This window comes from Sander lucioperca, chromosome 21 (genome assembly GCF_008315115.2).
Source record: "Sander lucioperca isolate FBNREF2018 chromosome 21, SLUC_FBN_1.2, whole genome shotgun sequence".
Classification (NCBI taxonomy): Eukaryota; Metazoa; Chordata; class Actinopteri; order Perciformes; family Percidae; genus Sander; species Sander lucioperca.
In genome coordinates, this window is record NC_050193.1 from 4,263,453 (window position 1) to 4,276,857 (window position 13,405).

Here is a 13,405-nt window from a genome sequence, read left to right on the forward strand (position 1 = left end):
ATTAATTTCAAAAGATGATGAACCTCATTATTAACATTCAAGTGATGATACATGATATATTTGAGGTATAATTTGCAACTGCTCTTTTGGGTTTATTCTCAGACAAAATGCATAGACAGTTAAACCTTAAGCACAAAAAAATGAACACAAAACAGTTTGACACTTGCCTTACTTAAAAGATGTAAAGAAATGAAAGGCATATTGGCACAGAGGATAATAGCAGAAACTCTGGACTGAGTTGCTTTACAAGCATTCCTCTGCTTTTACCATACTCAATGCAATTTGTGTTTTAAGTGTATACTTTGATCATTTGAGGGGTAACTGTGTCAAAGGTTAAGCTTTCACACTCGTTGCAACAACATATCGGTAGAGTCAAATAAGCAAATTATTTTTGCGTCGACATACGATTGCTGTCAATCATAAAGATTTGCGCAATATCTAATACATTGTTTTTTACACATATGAAAAGAAAGTAATTAACCTGGAGGGTCTGATGAAGACGTGTTCACATACTGAATGTGCCAATAAGGTTCAGCTAAAAACGAGGCAATGACTGTTTTTCATTTCGGTCTCATAACAAAACATTTCCACATACAAAGTGTCTTTTCTCTTGGTTTTATCTTTTGCGTTCACCTTTCTGTGTACGCTTCTTCTCCTTCTCTTTTCGGTCTTGTTTGGCTAGCTTGTCCTTCTCCCGCTGCATCTTGTCCCCCTCCTTCTTCTTCTGAGAGTCTTCACGAGCCTGGTCCCGCTTTTGCTTTTGTCTGCTCAGCACCTCTTCCACGTTGGTGTTCTTAAACAGGGCTGACACTTTCAGTAAAGGACAGCTGGATGAAAGCAAAGTACTCTGCTAGTGTATCATTACTATAGAATACCACTATGGAGGTGTAAATGATTGGAACAATGTTTTGTCTACTCAGGGTTATGCAACTATTGCATTATCCATTGCTATAGGAATTAGTAGCACTGCATTCCATGTGATTTCAAACTGCCTCTGGTCAGAAACAGCTTTAGAAAGGATACATTTATCATTTCCAGTAAAGCAGTTTCCACTTGTTTGCTCCTCTTCTTCAGCTTCAGTGATTTTGTCAAGGATAGAACTGACATCTTAAAGTGCTCATATTATGCTTTTTGGCTTTTCCACTTTTTTTTGTCACTTTGTAACACACGTTATAATGCTCGCCTAGCTGCTAGCGTGGCACGCCCTCATACTCTGCTTCTGACTGGCTAGTAGTCCTTACCTAGTTACTGCGCATGTGCAACTCCCAACAAAGATGGAACAGAAGTGAGATGTCTCACTCTGTAGCTAAAACAGAGAGCTCAACACACAGGGTGAAAAGAGGAGCTGCAGCAATGTGCAGTACAACAAAAATATGTTGTTTTTTTTGAAAATTAAACCATGTAAACCTATTCTGATATAACCTCTAAATACAATTATGAACCTGAAAATGAGCACTTTCAGGATTTATGACAGAGTGTGTCTGAAGGAAACATTCACTGGATGAGACAACATAAAACATGGACAGTCTGTCTGTATGCTCATGGAAACATTGGTTAATGAAGTAAACTTTACAACTAGCAAAAAAAAAGGATATTCCTCATCGTCTGTAACATTAGCGTATTGAGCGAGGAGGGCTTCTTTCCTTTCCTTTGACGCCTCAGACACTACCTTGTGTTTCACCACAATCTGAGCTTGTTTTTCTATCAGACTGGCGATGGCCTGGACTTCAGCTACAGGAAAGAAATGACAGAACACAGCCAAACTGTCAATAAATTATTGTAACATTTAGTACAATTACTTTTGCAATTAAAGTACCTGCTTTTCACTGTCAATATGAAGGTACATAAACTGAAGGAGCCACATGGTCAACCATCTGAGCTTGAGACTCCAGACAGTGTACACATCCTTATGGTTATGTACACAGGAAACTATAGCTTGCCAGCAATAACGCTGACAAAACAAACTTAGTGGAAATATTGGCGCAAACACTTCATCAGACCACAATAAAAACGTTCTGCAGCATCAGCTTTTGTTTCGTTTTTTTCAGGAAATGTTAATCTCTCCATGAGACAAAATTGTCTTTATTTACTCTGCTCCAAACTCAAAGCAAATTATTTCAAACTCAAAAGGCTTATCCCCTTTGACGGCAGACTCAGTAACCTGTCTTTGCTCTGTTTAGTCGAGATTTAAATGAGATGATGAGTCTGCTGGCTATATTTTGGACTTTTGAAATGCCTATATGAATTCTTATATGACTATATACCTCTTTATGGAAAGTTGGATTACATTGTTGCAAGATTTATGCAAGATTATGTTCTTATTTCCGTTGATTTATGGTTGCATTATAACTATACAGTACTCTATGTAGATTTGTCAAGGTGCTGCCAACGTTGATAATGTGTTCCCTGAACTTTTATTCATTCTGACAAGGTAAAAAAAAAAAAAAAATTGGGAAAGTAGGTGAATCAAAGTTACATAAATACCATCATCATCACTTTTGGCTGCGGATCTGTTGTGCCACTCAGTCCACTGCTTGATGATCTGTTTGCAGACATCTTCCACGGCATCCTCATCCTGCACACAAGGACAACGACAAATAACAGAAGAAGTAACAGCTTGCTTCATGCACTCAATCCGACTAGCCAACCAGGTTATTGATGGCCAGGCGTCATCATCACATCACAGCCTGTTAGTATGAGATGAGGCCTTACACAACAGCACTCACTGGATTCATTCACTAACAGCACACGATGCATACAGTGGTACTGTGATCCCTTATCTGGTTTGACTAACAGAGGCTGATACAGAAGCAGTATTCATTTTTGCATCATGTGAATTCTGTGAACTGTATGACTAACAAGCTGGTAGTACACGTGTACACACACACACACACACACACACACACACACACACACACACACACACACACACACACCTCAGTCAGTACATATCACTAACAGTATAACTACATAGGTGTGCAATTGCAAAAGGTTAACCAATCGTAACATGTGTCTCTATCAATTAGCACTTTTTCTTAGCCAAATTTGTCAAAACACCTTAAGGAACTGTATTATTAGGTATCGAGTCGCTGAATTGGATTTTTACGTGGCAGGAGAGAGCAGCTCGTATCACTGCCTGTGGTGTTTGGATCTTAACGTTAGTTGAAGAACAACTGCCGCCGAAAAACGCTTATTTGTACAGTCTATAGTCTACGTCGATATTTCGCTCCATAAATGACAGCGGACCCCAGCGCTGTCACTTGGCACCGCCCGGCAGACAAGACAGACAGCAACACATGAGAACGCACAGCCTCGGTGACTGAGCGGGACATGCCGCTCTGGATATTCACCAGAAATGCGGATAAAATTCCTTGAAGCACTTCTTCTTTCTCCTCGTCGCTCTCCTCTTCTTGCAGGACCCCTAAAATGTAGGCCCCATACACCTCACGGTCCACTTCTAACGAGTCTAGCCGATCATTTAGCCAGCTTTCAAACTCCCCGGCGTCTGCCACGGGCGCAGCCATCTTGGCCCTTTGGGGTCTTTTCGGCGGCGCACGGCTGTCTTTTCTCATTGCCTGTTCGAAAAGGTAAAGAAAACTACACATGTTTGATATTTCAGCTTTTTTTAATTATTTTTTTTAAATGACGAGGTTATCGAATCATGGTGGCAGTCATTTTCTAATAAGCTTACATACAAATTTAGCAGCTGATGTATCGAGTATATTAACAAAGTATTTGTAGCTGTCAAGTGCCAACACAGAAATGCTCGAAGAAGCTGCAGACTAAAACTCTGTAAGTCAAGCATTTTGCTAACTAAACATATACTTTGCATTTTTTCTTGTTTCAATTGTTGGCATTTATGAAACATTAATTTCTACCATCATGGAATCTTTTTACATATCTATGCAACACACTTATTTCATGTCACTCAAATCATAGCGTGTTTTAAAATTGTATTTCTGTATCAATTCAATCTTGAGTAGGCTAGCCTACATTTCTTTAATTTCACTAATACTTTTTCCAGCCTTAACGTGTATAACCTTTATACCTTGTTTCACAGTCTAATCGTCCAAAATTAAAGCTTTTCTTGATTTAATATGGATTAATGTCCCAATAGAACACCTTTATGTAAATGTAGAACTCTTTTATCTGTATAAAACAAATTGTAATGGTAGCCATCTGATTGCCCCTTTCTGACCACAGCATTTTATCTACCCCCCCATCGAATATTTGCCCTTGAAACTGCTACATCCATTCCCAATCTCCCTATGTGATGTTTTGTCTTCCTCTGTTTCCAAATCACCACATACATTCACATCTTTCTATTTCCCCTCTCTGATGTCTACCTGTTCCACATGCAGGACTTTTGGGACCTGATTCCCCCCTGTAGACTATATGTGATCGCTAACAGCTTGTGGTCTATGAACACAGGTTTTGTCAACTTTCCATTTGGATGAAAATGGATAGCTTTGCAATGCTGCTAGTCTGGCTTGTAGAATTACTTAAACAGCCAACATTTCAATCAGTGCTAAATGCTGAGCGTTGGCAGTCACATAACGTGCCCTGGGAAACTGCCATAAATCCCAAAGTTTTTGATTGGAAATTAATGTTCGATTGTGCCACAGTTAACAGAAGTATTTGTGCACTCACTTGTTTGCTTTGAGCACTAGGCATGTCAGTGCTAGTCCTAATTGAAATGCTGATTTAAAAATAATCTTAAATTCAGTGGGCATCTGGCAATCAAACAGTGTTCTTTGGCACAATATAATCATCATAACATATCAAAAATGCTGATGTTTTTTTCACCATCTTAAGAAGATAACTTATTTGATGGCTAATTTGTTTGATTGTAAACCTTTGAGAAAGCTGTTTCAATGCATAATTGGCACTGAGTAAAAGGAATAGTTGAGACTTAAGTATGATTATGATTGCATTTATTTTTACCATTTACTGCTAACTTTTTAATCACCATGGTCCTTGCCTGTGCAAATGGAGGCACAGATGATATACAGACATGTTGCTATCAACAATAGCATCAACAAGTGTGATATTTTACTTTCGGCCACTGGGTGGAAGTAGAGGACACGGATATATTTACTTCTCTCATGATAGAGACAAGAATATAGCTGAGTCTTGTATTAAGTTGCATGACAGTAGTTTGGAGCTTATTTAGCATGTGATTCATTGCAAATTGCTCCATGCATGTGCACCAGACTCTGTTTTTTAAAGTATAGTTGTAAGCAGAGCTGTGGAGCAAGAAAATGCCCTGCCAGCTGTTTGTTCGTCCTCTTTCATTTGACACTGGGACAGCAGACAACACCTCCCAGCTGTTTGAATATATTAAACAATGTTTCCATGTGAATGGCTTGATCCTGCTTCCAGAACGCACTTTGAGCAAGAGGGGTTATTACTTACCCCCCCCCCCCCACACACACACACACACACACACGCACGTATGCACGCACACACACACACACACACACACACACACACACACACACACACACACACACACACACACACACACACACACACACACACAGCACCTCCTTGTTATACCCCCAACGCAAACACGCACACAAACGCACGCTCGCCTTTCCCACTGCTCCTACATAATGGCTTCACACGTTGCTGGCCTTGCAGTAATGAAGTGTGAAGCTTCTGTGACGCCATGGGGAAGCTGCCGCGTGGAACTGTACTCTCTATTTTAATGCACCTCCAATTCCTTACAGCCGAGGTTTTGCTCGCATATTTAGCCAAATTTGTACTTTCGACAGGAAAAAGTCATATTGACTTTCATCAAACACCCTTGTGAATCCAGACTGTCGGTGCACCATGCTCAGTACTTCTTACTTGTTGTGCTTTTGCACTAATAGAGTTTTGCAGATGTTTCAACATGGATCAAAACAGACAGACTTTGTGTTCCTTCTGCATGTTATGTATTAATTCTACCCATTAAAATTAGTACTTCATTGAAAAAAAATAATTACAAAAAGTAGTTCTAGCATGCTTCACTTAATGTTTGAGGTTCCACAATGAAAATTAAGGGGCAACTCAGTGCTGTAAATAAGTTAGTTCATTGTATACTGTATAGTGTGTGTGATAGCTCCAGTAACGGTGCAAGAAAGCGAAAAAAGAGTAATTAACTGTTGGAAAAACATTTTTACTTGTTTCAAAGTAAGAACAAAATAAAAAGTATGTTTCCAAAGTTGCAGTTTCATTGATGTATGTTGGCGCTCACTTGCCTAGTATTATTGTAGGCAGTGCAAGTACATTCATTTAATCTATACTATCTGCCAAAATAGTGCCCTGTTAACAGAGTGGTGCGCAAGTTTTAGGGAAACTGCCATTACAACAGGCTGGCGTATAGTCATATTTCAAGCTGAGGGGCCCAGGGTCGATGCATAATGCCATCTCCTCTCTTAGTACTGCATTGCTTTAGGACGCCTGTCCTATTTATATTGAGGGGCTGTGGATTGATGCGAAATGACGATGGCCGCGAGGCTGCTGAGTGGGTGGGCATCCACATGCTCCGCTCCACAGGCAACCCTTTCCTTCTACACACACACACACACACACACACACACACACACACACACACACACACACACACACACACACACACACACACACACACACACACGTCTTCATGTCCCAATGCCACCAGCCTTAGAAAAGCCCTACAGTCTCAATGTGCAATGTCCTCTCTCTGTCAACATACCCTCTATCCCAACGTTAATGTGACAGAATATAACCAGAGCCCAGCACAACTAGGCAGTGCAGAGCAATGAGAAACAACATGTGTAACAGGCATGTTTCCTCATCTTCTCTAGCAGTTTGCTTCCTCATCACATGGTAGCTCAAAGTTTAAAATACTGACAATTCTATTGAATAAGCCTGTTAAATAGCAAAGACCTGGATTCACATATACAACATCTCAGTTAACTCTGTTACATTGTAGGAGATAATTATAAGGGAAATCAAATGAATGGCAGTGTAATATTTAATTGAATAGAGTGTATAGTACTATTAAAGTGATTTTAATAGTGATTTGAATAGAGTGATTTTTTTTTATCTTTTCAGTGTTGTACAGAAGATGACGTCAGTGATCCAACCTGTGCAACATGACGGGTGGGTGGACACCAGGTGAGGGACAAGTCACTAACCGTATTTTTTATTCCCTTTCCATTCTCGCAACTAAGTCTCTCTCAAACATTTCACACACACACACACACACACACACACACACACACACACACACACACACTTACCCTAGCTCTTGCGTACTCTTCTTTTGCCCCCCCCCCCCACACACACACACACAGACACACAGACAGACAGACCGACAGACAGACAGACTGACTGACTGACTGACTGACTGACTGACTGACTGACTATATCTTTACATGTTGACTAGAGATAAGTAATAAGAGAAGTAGCCAGAAAGCGAATAGCCAGTAAAAGTCAGTGGCCTTAAGTAATGTTTGACTTCTACTGTACATCAATCAGTGTCAGATTGCCATTATTTAACATTGCTGATTGCTTATTGATTCTGCAAGACAACATTAAGGTTATCAAATCTGGGTTGCCAAGATTGCCTCACCACATTTACTGTGTCAAGGCATCACTGATTTCATGTTAGAGAAGTTACTAAAGCCTAGAGTCATTTGATCTTTGTCGTATGATAACTAAGCCCTTACAGCAGGGATCTTCAACAGGGGGCAGCAGAGTCAATGCGGGGGGACTTCCAAATTTTTTTTAAGTCTTAACATGAATCTAACACATTATTAGCAAATATAAATCCCCACTGATGATAGGCTTACTGGCCTATAGTAAGGTACTCTAGTGACTAAGGTAGCCATCCACAGATACAGTTCATCCTGAGGTCACTGTGCCACATGTATTTTTTAACATTAAAACATGATTTATAAAAGCATGCCAACAATTATTAGGCTATTTTAATAGCTTAGTATTATATGCAAAAAAAAGGTATGTATAAAGGCTTTAGGCCACCCTACACATTACTGTATGCCCTGTTTAATATGCAACTTCATTTAATATAAGATATGTAGTTGGGGGTCCCTGCTCTGTCTCTCTCAGTTAAGGGGTTCTTGGCTTAAAAAACGTTGAAGACCCCTGTCCTACAGCTTAGAGCCATAATTAAACATTTTGGGAAATATACTTACTCGATCTCTGGCGGAGAGTTAAAAGATCGATACCACTCTTATGTCTGTATGTTGTATAAGGCTACAACTAGCTGCTGGTTAGCTTAGCACAAAGACAGGGTAAAAAGGGGAAATAGTTAGCCTGGCTCTGTGTGTGTTTCAAACAGTCATAGTTTCACCAGAACAGCAACACCTTAAATTGATGCATGGTAGTTAATAGCATTCAGTGGTGGAAGAATACTCAAATCCTTTATTAAAATAAATTTACATTTACTCGATTAAGTAGTAGTAGTAGTAGTAGTAGTAGTAGTAGTAGTAGTACTGCATTTAAAATCCTACAAAAGTATTATCAGCTAAATGTACTTAAGTATCAAAATTAAAAGTACTTGTTCTGCAGAAAATATGTTGTGTGTGATATAATATTATATATTACAATATTAGTAGGGCTGCAACTAACAATTATTTTTATTATTGATTAGTCTGCAGGTTGTTTCCTTGACTGATCGATAAATAGTTTGGTCTCTGAAATGCCAAACTTCTGCGAAACAAATCTGTCTTCATTCTTTGGACTTTTTTCTAATATTTGCTTTTTTGTGAAACACTGGATGGTTTTACTTCTTTGGGCCTCAAACTGTTATTTAAATGAAACCATGTGAGAAGTTTAGATCAGAAATGTCTTCTTGGTGCCAAGTGCCCCAAGTAGACACAAATCTTAAGTGTAATTAAACTAAACTAGTGTACTAACTAAAGCTGTCAAATAAATGTAGTAGGTAAAAAGTACAACATTTCCCTTTGAAATGTAGTGGAGAAGTATAAAGTGGCAGTGGAACTACTCAAGTAAAGTACAAGTACCTCAAATTTGTACTTAAATACAGTACTTGAGTAAATGTACTACGTTACCTTCCGCTACTTCTGGTTGAGGGATGGTGCGGGTCATTTTAAGATATGAGTCAGACCCAAACTGCTGGTTCTTGTTGATTTTGTCTTGGCAATATGAAGTTACCAGATCAGTCTAACACATCTGTCAGATAGAGAGGAGTCATTAAATTACAGATGTTTTGTTTGACTTGTTAAATGATCTGTACAGGGCTGCTTGGATTGCAGCTTCAGTGGCTGCATAGCAGTGATGTGTGCTGGTTCATCAGTTTGCTGGAGCCCAGTGACTGCGTGTCTCTTTGGAGGAGAAAAATTAACTAGAGCTGATAGTAGAGGGAATAATCTGGTTATGTGTAATGAGGGCTCTTATTAGTAGTTATGTGTCTATCAGGTTGAGCGTGCTGGTGGTGGACTTCCCACATCTTTTTCTCAGGAGGCATGGTGCTTTCACTCCGCTCATCGAGCTTTTTAGTCTAAATTGTAGGCAATTAAAACCCTGCCATGTTATGTGGAAAAAAAGTTAATGAATATGGAACACTAACGCGGAGAAGTCTGCAGAGACCGCTCGTCGAGTTCTGAAAGTTCTTTTCTTCAAATCATTGGGAAGCACAAAGACCATTTGACAGCGTTTTTTTTTTTAACACTGCCCGCACCGTGTGCGTGTGACTCTCCAAATGGTGGCCCAGAGGTTTTAAAAATGCAAAGCCCATTCTTTCCAGGTTGTTGAACTTCTGTGACCTCTGGCAGCGAGGAGAAACTTTTTGTCGTGGGTTTGGCGCTCTGCCTGGCTGACTGTGCCAGCTCTTGCTGCTTCTGAGAGGAGTGATGGGAAAGGGGCTGAGTGGATGCGTCCAGACAGCCAAGTGGAGGAGGGCAAATATGTAGCCGTGCCACTTGGGGAGGGGATTCAGGCCACCTCCCTCCTCTAAGGCATGCCTCTTAGCCACAGAATAAGGCCATGTCTTCATCCTGCTCCCTGTGCTGCTTCACACTCTGTATTCAGGGTCACGGATCTCATTTCTTGGATAATATTTCAAGCTGGCCACAGATGGGGAATTAAATTGAAGACCTGGCTTGGTATGGGGCATAAAGGATGGATTTTGGAGAGATGATGTGAAAAGGAAATGGATAGTGTAGATTTAGCTGTACTTAGGCTACTTTAAAGGTCTGTGTAAATGAATGCATGAAACGCTGACTGAGTTGTCTGCTTACTGACAGCGAAACAACCCCCATAGTCATCACTGATTATCCACTGTGACACATCAGTCACCTCATTTAAAAATGAATTGTTATTTTGCTGTTAATAGCTGAATGCAGTTTTCCCCCTCTTCCGTACAAAACAGTGTCAGGGTGATATTTTGACAGTATAGGTGTTTACATGCAATCTCCGATATATTCCAAAATTTCCCCAAATGCACTCCCAATATAAGCAAATTTCCATGGATTTTCTCCCCGCCTATGCCACATTTGAATAAATCCGTAATCAGATGAATTGCTGTCAGATGACAGCCTAACAAGGCTACTCAAATCAGGGTAAATATTGACTCAAGCGTATCAGCACATGACAGTTTATGGTGACACCATGTTGCCACGCTGACAACAATACACATCCTTCCATCACTGTTCTGGCAGGATGGTGACACAGAGGGGAAAGTTAAAGTTGGAGAGGGAGAGCAAGGCTTATGCTCAGTTGTTCATGCTGATTGTTGGTCAGTGCTGTAGACTGCCGCTGGTGTCGCGTCTGCTGATGGGCTGAGTCAACCCTGCTCTACTGGTAGCCGTCACTCACCCACACATCAGACAGCGCGGCACAGTCTCACGCCACCTGTGTCTATGATGATCTGTCTCTCTGGCCATCTATTCTTCATCTGGTCCCTCAGCCCAGAGCTAATAAGAAGAGCTTATTTTTGTTCTAATGAGAGAGAGCTTAACACACACTCATGCATGTTGAAGAGGAAATCCATCAAACGGTCTTTTCTCTAACCACTGGGAGCCATCAGGCAGTGCTGAAACGAGCAATTGATTAATCAATAGTTTGATCAGCAGACCATTTACCGGTGACAGTTTTGATAATAGATTAATCATTAAAGGTATTCATCTGGTGAATGTGCTTTCACTGTCTTATCATTGTAAATTGAATGTCTTTGGGTTTTTGGACTGTTTTTAGTGTTGATAACGCGGGATGGACATTTGTCATTACTTTGATATTCTATAATGAACTGAATGATTCATTGATTATTTAAAAAATAATATACCAACCAATGATCAGTCTCTACAAGAATTTGGAGTCTTGTGTTCGCAAGATTTAACACAAATTCAACCATTCCTTGAATTATTTGAAAGAGCTTGCAGTTTTGTCAAAGCCTCCCATCTTTTCACAGATTGGTTCAAATATGAACAAAAAAAGGAATATTACGAGATGCCAGATAAATGGATGTTACCAATCACCATGTTTTATCACATAAAAACAATGATTTTTTTAAAACCACTTTTACAAGCTGAGGTCAAATAAAATCAACTTCCTTGCAAATATGTTAATGCCTTAAAGGCCTCTGCCTCACCAATTAGAATTTCAGCAGATGATTTGTACCATACCTACCCATCACTAACCTAATATCTTAAAATAGCTATTTTAGTTTTGGGATTCAGCCTGAGAGGAAGTAAGCTGACGAGCCAGATAGTTTGTTACACAGAACCATCTGAGAAACTGTTATTGGAAACTGTTTGGAAAAGGGCAGACACGGCAGGCAAAAATACCTGGCAGGTGATTGGTTGAACCATCTTTCTATCACGTCCGCCATTATTGTTTTAAACGGACAGTCGCCGCCGTCACACACACCTAAACCATGCCCGTAGCTGCCAGTAGCTCCTCACCGGACGCTCATTGGTTGGGTAAGCTGGTAGTTCAGACACAAACGCATTCCATTTTTTTGTGATATGTGATCCTGCGATTCTCGTGCGATCTAGTGATATCGCAATAATCCAGCTGCTGTGCAAGGTAAGAGGGGAAATGCTACCTGGTGAATCTAATCCTAAATCTAATTAAGGGCAGAATGTCAACTGAGAATCTGACATTTACCTTTCAAATAAAACCTTTAAGCGCACAATGATTTTCATCACATTTTCAACAAATATGGACTGTCATAATCATAAAAAAAACTCCTAGTGGGAGTGGTTGATGACATTTGTCTTCCTCTTTTTCTTCTAGAGTACATTTCTGCACAATTGGGGTTTGGATCCCACCGTTCTGAGTTAATGAAAGCATTTGTGTCACTTTCATGTAAAGCGTTGTAGGGCTCACCCATCTGTCTGGTTGTGCTGTTACAGTGTGTGTCATCAGAGTGTACAACAGAAAATTACAGCTTATTAGTGGCAATACCAGCAGTGACAACATTTATCAGGGAAAACATCTCATACTCTCCCTAATTGTCCCCCTCAGGGCCCACTGTTATGTGGACCAGTATCGACGACCAGGCAGTCATTAGGACATCACACTTGAGCTGACGAGCAGAGAATTCAGGGGACATGTCCACGCCGATTGTTTAATTTGATGTGAGTAGACTGACACCACGTCTGGAGCCGATGAGGTATTTATAGGCTGGGTGAGGATATCCAGACACCCACACTTAGTTTGTGTGCTTCTGTTCGTGAACCCCTGAAAGAGAGCTGCCCACTGGGAGCTGGTGGCAGGTCGGTGTATGAATAGCTGGCAGGGAACAGGGTGCCGGAGGTGGAAAGGGCAGTGAAGTTTATGTGTCAAAGAACAAGAGCGAGTAGCTGATATTCAAGTGTATCTGTCAGTCTCTCCTCGCCTATGAGAGTGAGTGACAAAGGGCGCAAGTCAGCCCGGCCTGCCTGAGCTTTTTTGTTCCTCCACAACAATGGGATCTTGTCTGATACAGATACGCTGTCTGTCTGTCACTTTCACTCACTGATATTTTGTCACTTTTGTCTGTGCGGCCAGTGCTGCGTAAGGCGGTATCATGCACGGTCACATGAATGTCTGTGTGTGTGTGTGTGTTTCTGTTGTCAGATTGTGATCTCAAGTCAGGTAGAATTGTCCCTGCTGCCGCACCTCGTTCATGGCAATACCTCCCTCCTGCCACCGTCCACTTTACGCTGCTAACATCCTCAGGGAGTGACAGATAGAAATCAGAGTCCAAGCCAGGCTCTCAGCAGCTCAGCACCCGCTCAATGTCTGCTCCCAAATGCTGCGATTTTTAAAAGGGCTTTGCCTCTAAACTCCGAGACGCCTCCCAGCCCACATCTCCTGTTCTCAGGTTCCCACTAAACAATCTACAACTGTAGGATTGCACACTAAAGCATTTGCCTCAGGTGTCCACAGCCTTTTACCCTCGATCAGG

The 13,405-nt window shown here is 40.8% G+C and overlaps 1 protein-coding gene and 1 long non-coding RNA gene across 4 annotated transcripts in view; one reads left to right on the forward strand and one right to left on the reverse strand.

Moving 5' to 3' along the window:
* ccdc43 (coiled-coil domain containing 43) lies at window positions 1–3,567 on the reverse strand. Its single transcript, XM_031312776.2, has 5 exons — window positions 3,351–3,567; window positions 2,485–2,575; window positions 1,596–1,731; window positions 1,024–1,079; window positions 1–804 (listed from the first exon to the last, which is right to left on the reverse strand). Exons 1-5 carry the CDS (start codon window positions 3,522–3,524, stop codon window positions 617–619), a joined length of 645 nt encoding a protein of 214 aa, XP_031168636.1. The 5' UTR covers window positions 3,525–3,567; the 3' UTR covers window positions 1–616.
* LOC116059596 overlaps window positions 3,473–13,405 on the forward strand; it is a 27,203-nt gene continuing 17,270 nt past the window's right edge. Inside the window, exons 1-3 of one of the 3 annotated variants that reach the window (XR_004107335.2) lie at window positions 3,473–3,587; window positions 7,084–7,167; window positions 12,481–12,593. This is a non-coding gene — a long non-coding RNA (uncharacterized LOC116059596). Of the gene's footprint in view, window positions 3,588–3,609; window positions 3,793–7,083; window positions 7,168–12,480; window positions 12,594–13,405 lie in introns of those variants that run through there. The other 2 variants (XR_004107334.2, XR_004107336.2) reach the window with 2 other exon arrangements.

Excerpts from the sequence above, each read along its gene's own strand:
- ccdc43 (XM_031312776.2), bottom strand. The coding sequence starts at position 3,524 with ATGGCTGCGCCCGTGGCAGACGCCGGGGAGTTTGAAAGCTGGCTAAAT. Across the intron at positions 1,080-1,595 it reads AATGTTACAGACGATGAGGA|TGAAGCTGAAGAAGAGGAGC; the intron begins ATATCCTTTTTT and ends TGACAAAATCAC. Across the intron at positions 805-1,023 it reads CTTTACTGGAAATGATAAAT|CCCTGTTTAAGAACACCAAC; the intron begins GTATCCTTTCTA and ends TGAAAGTGTCAG.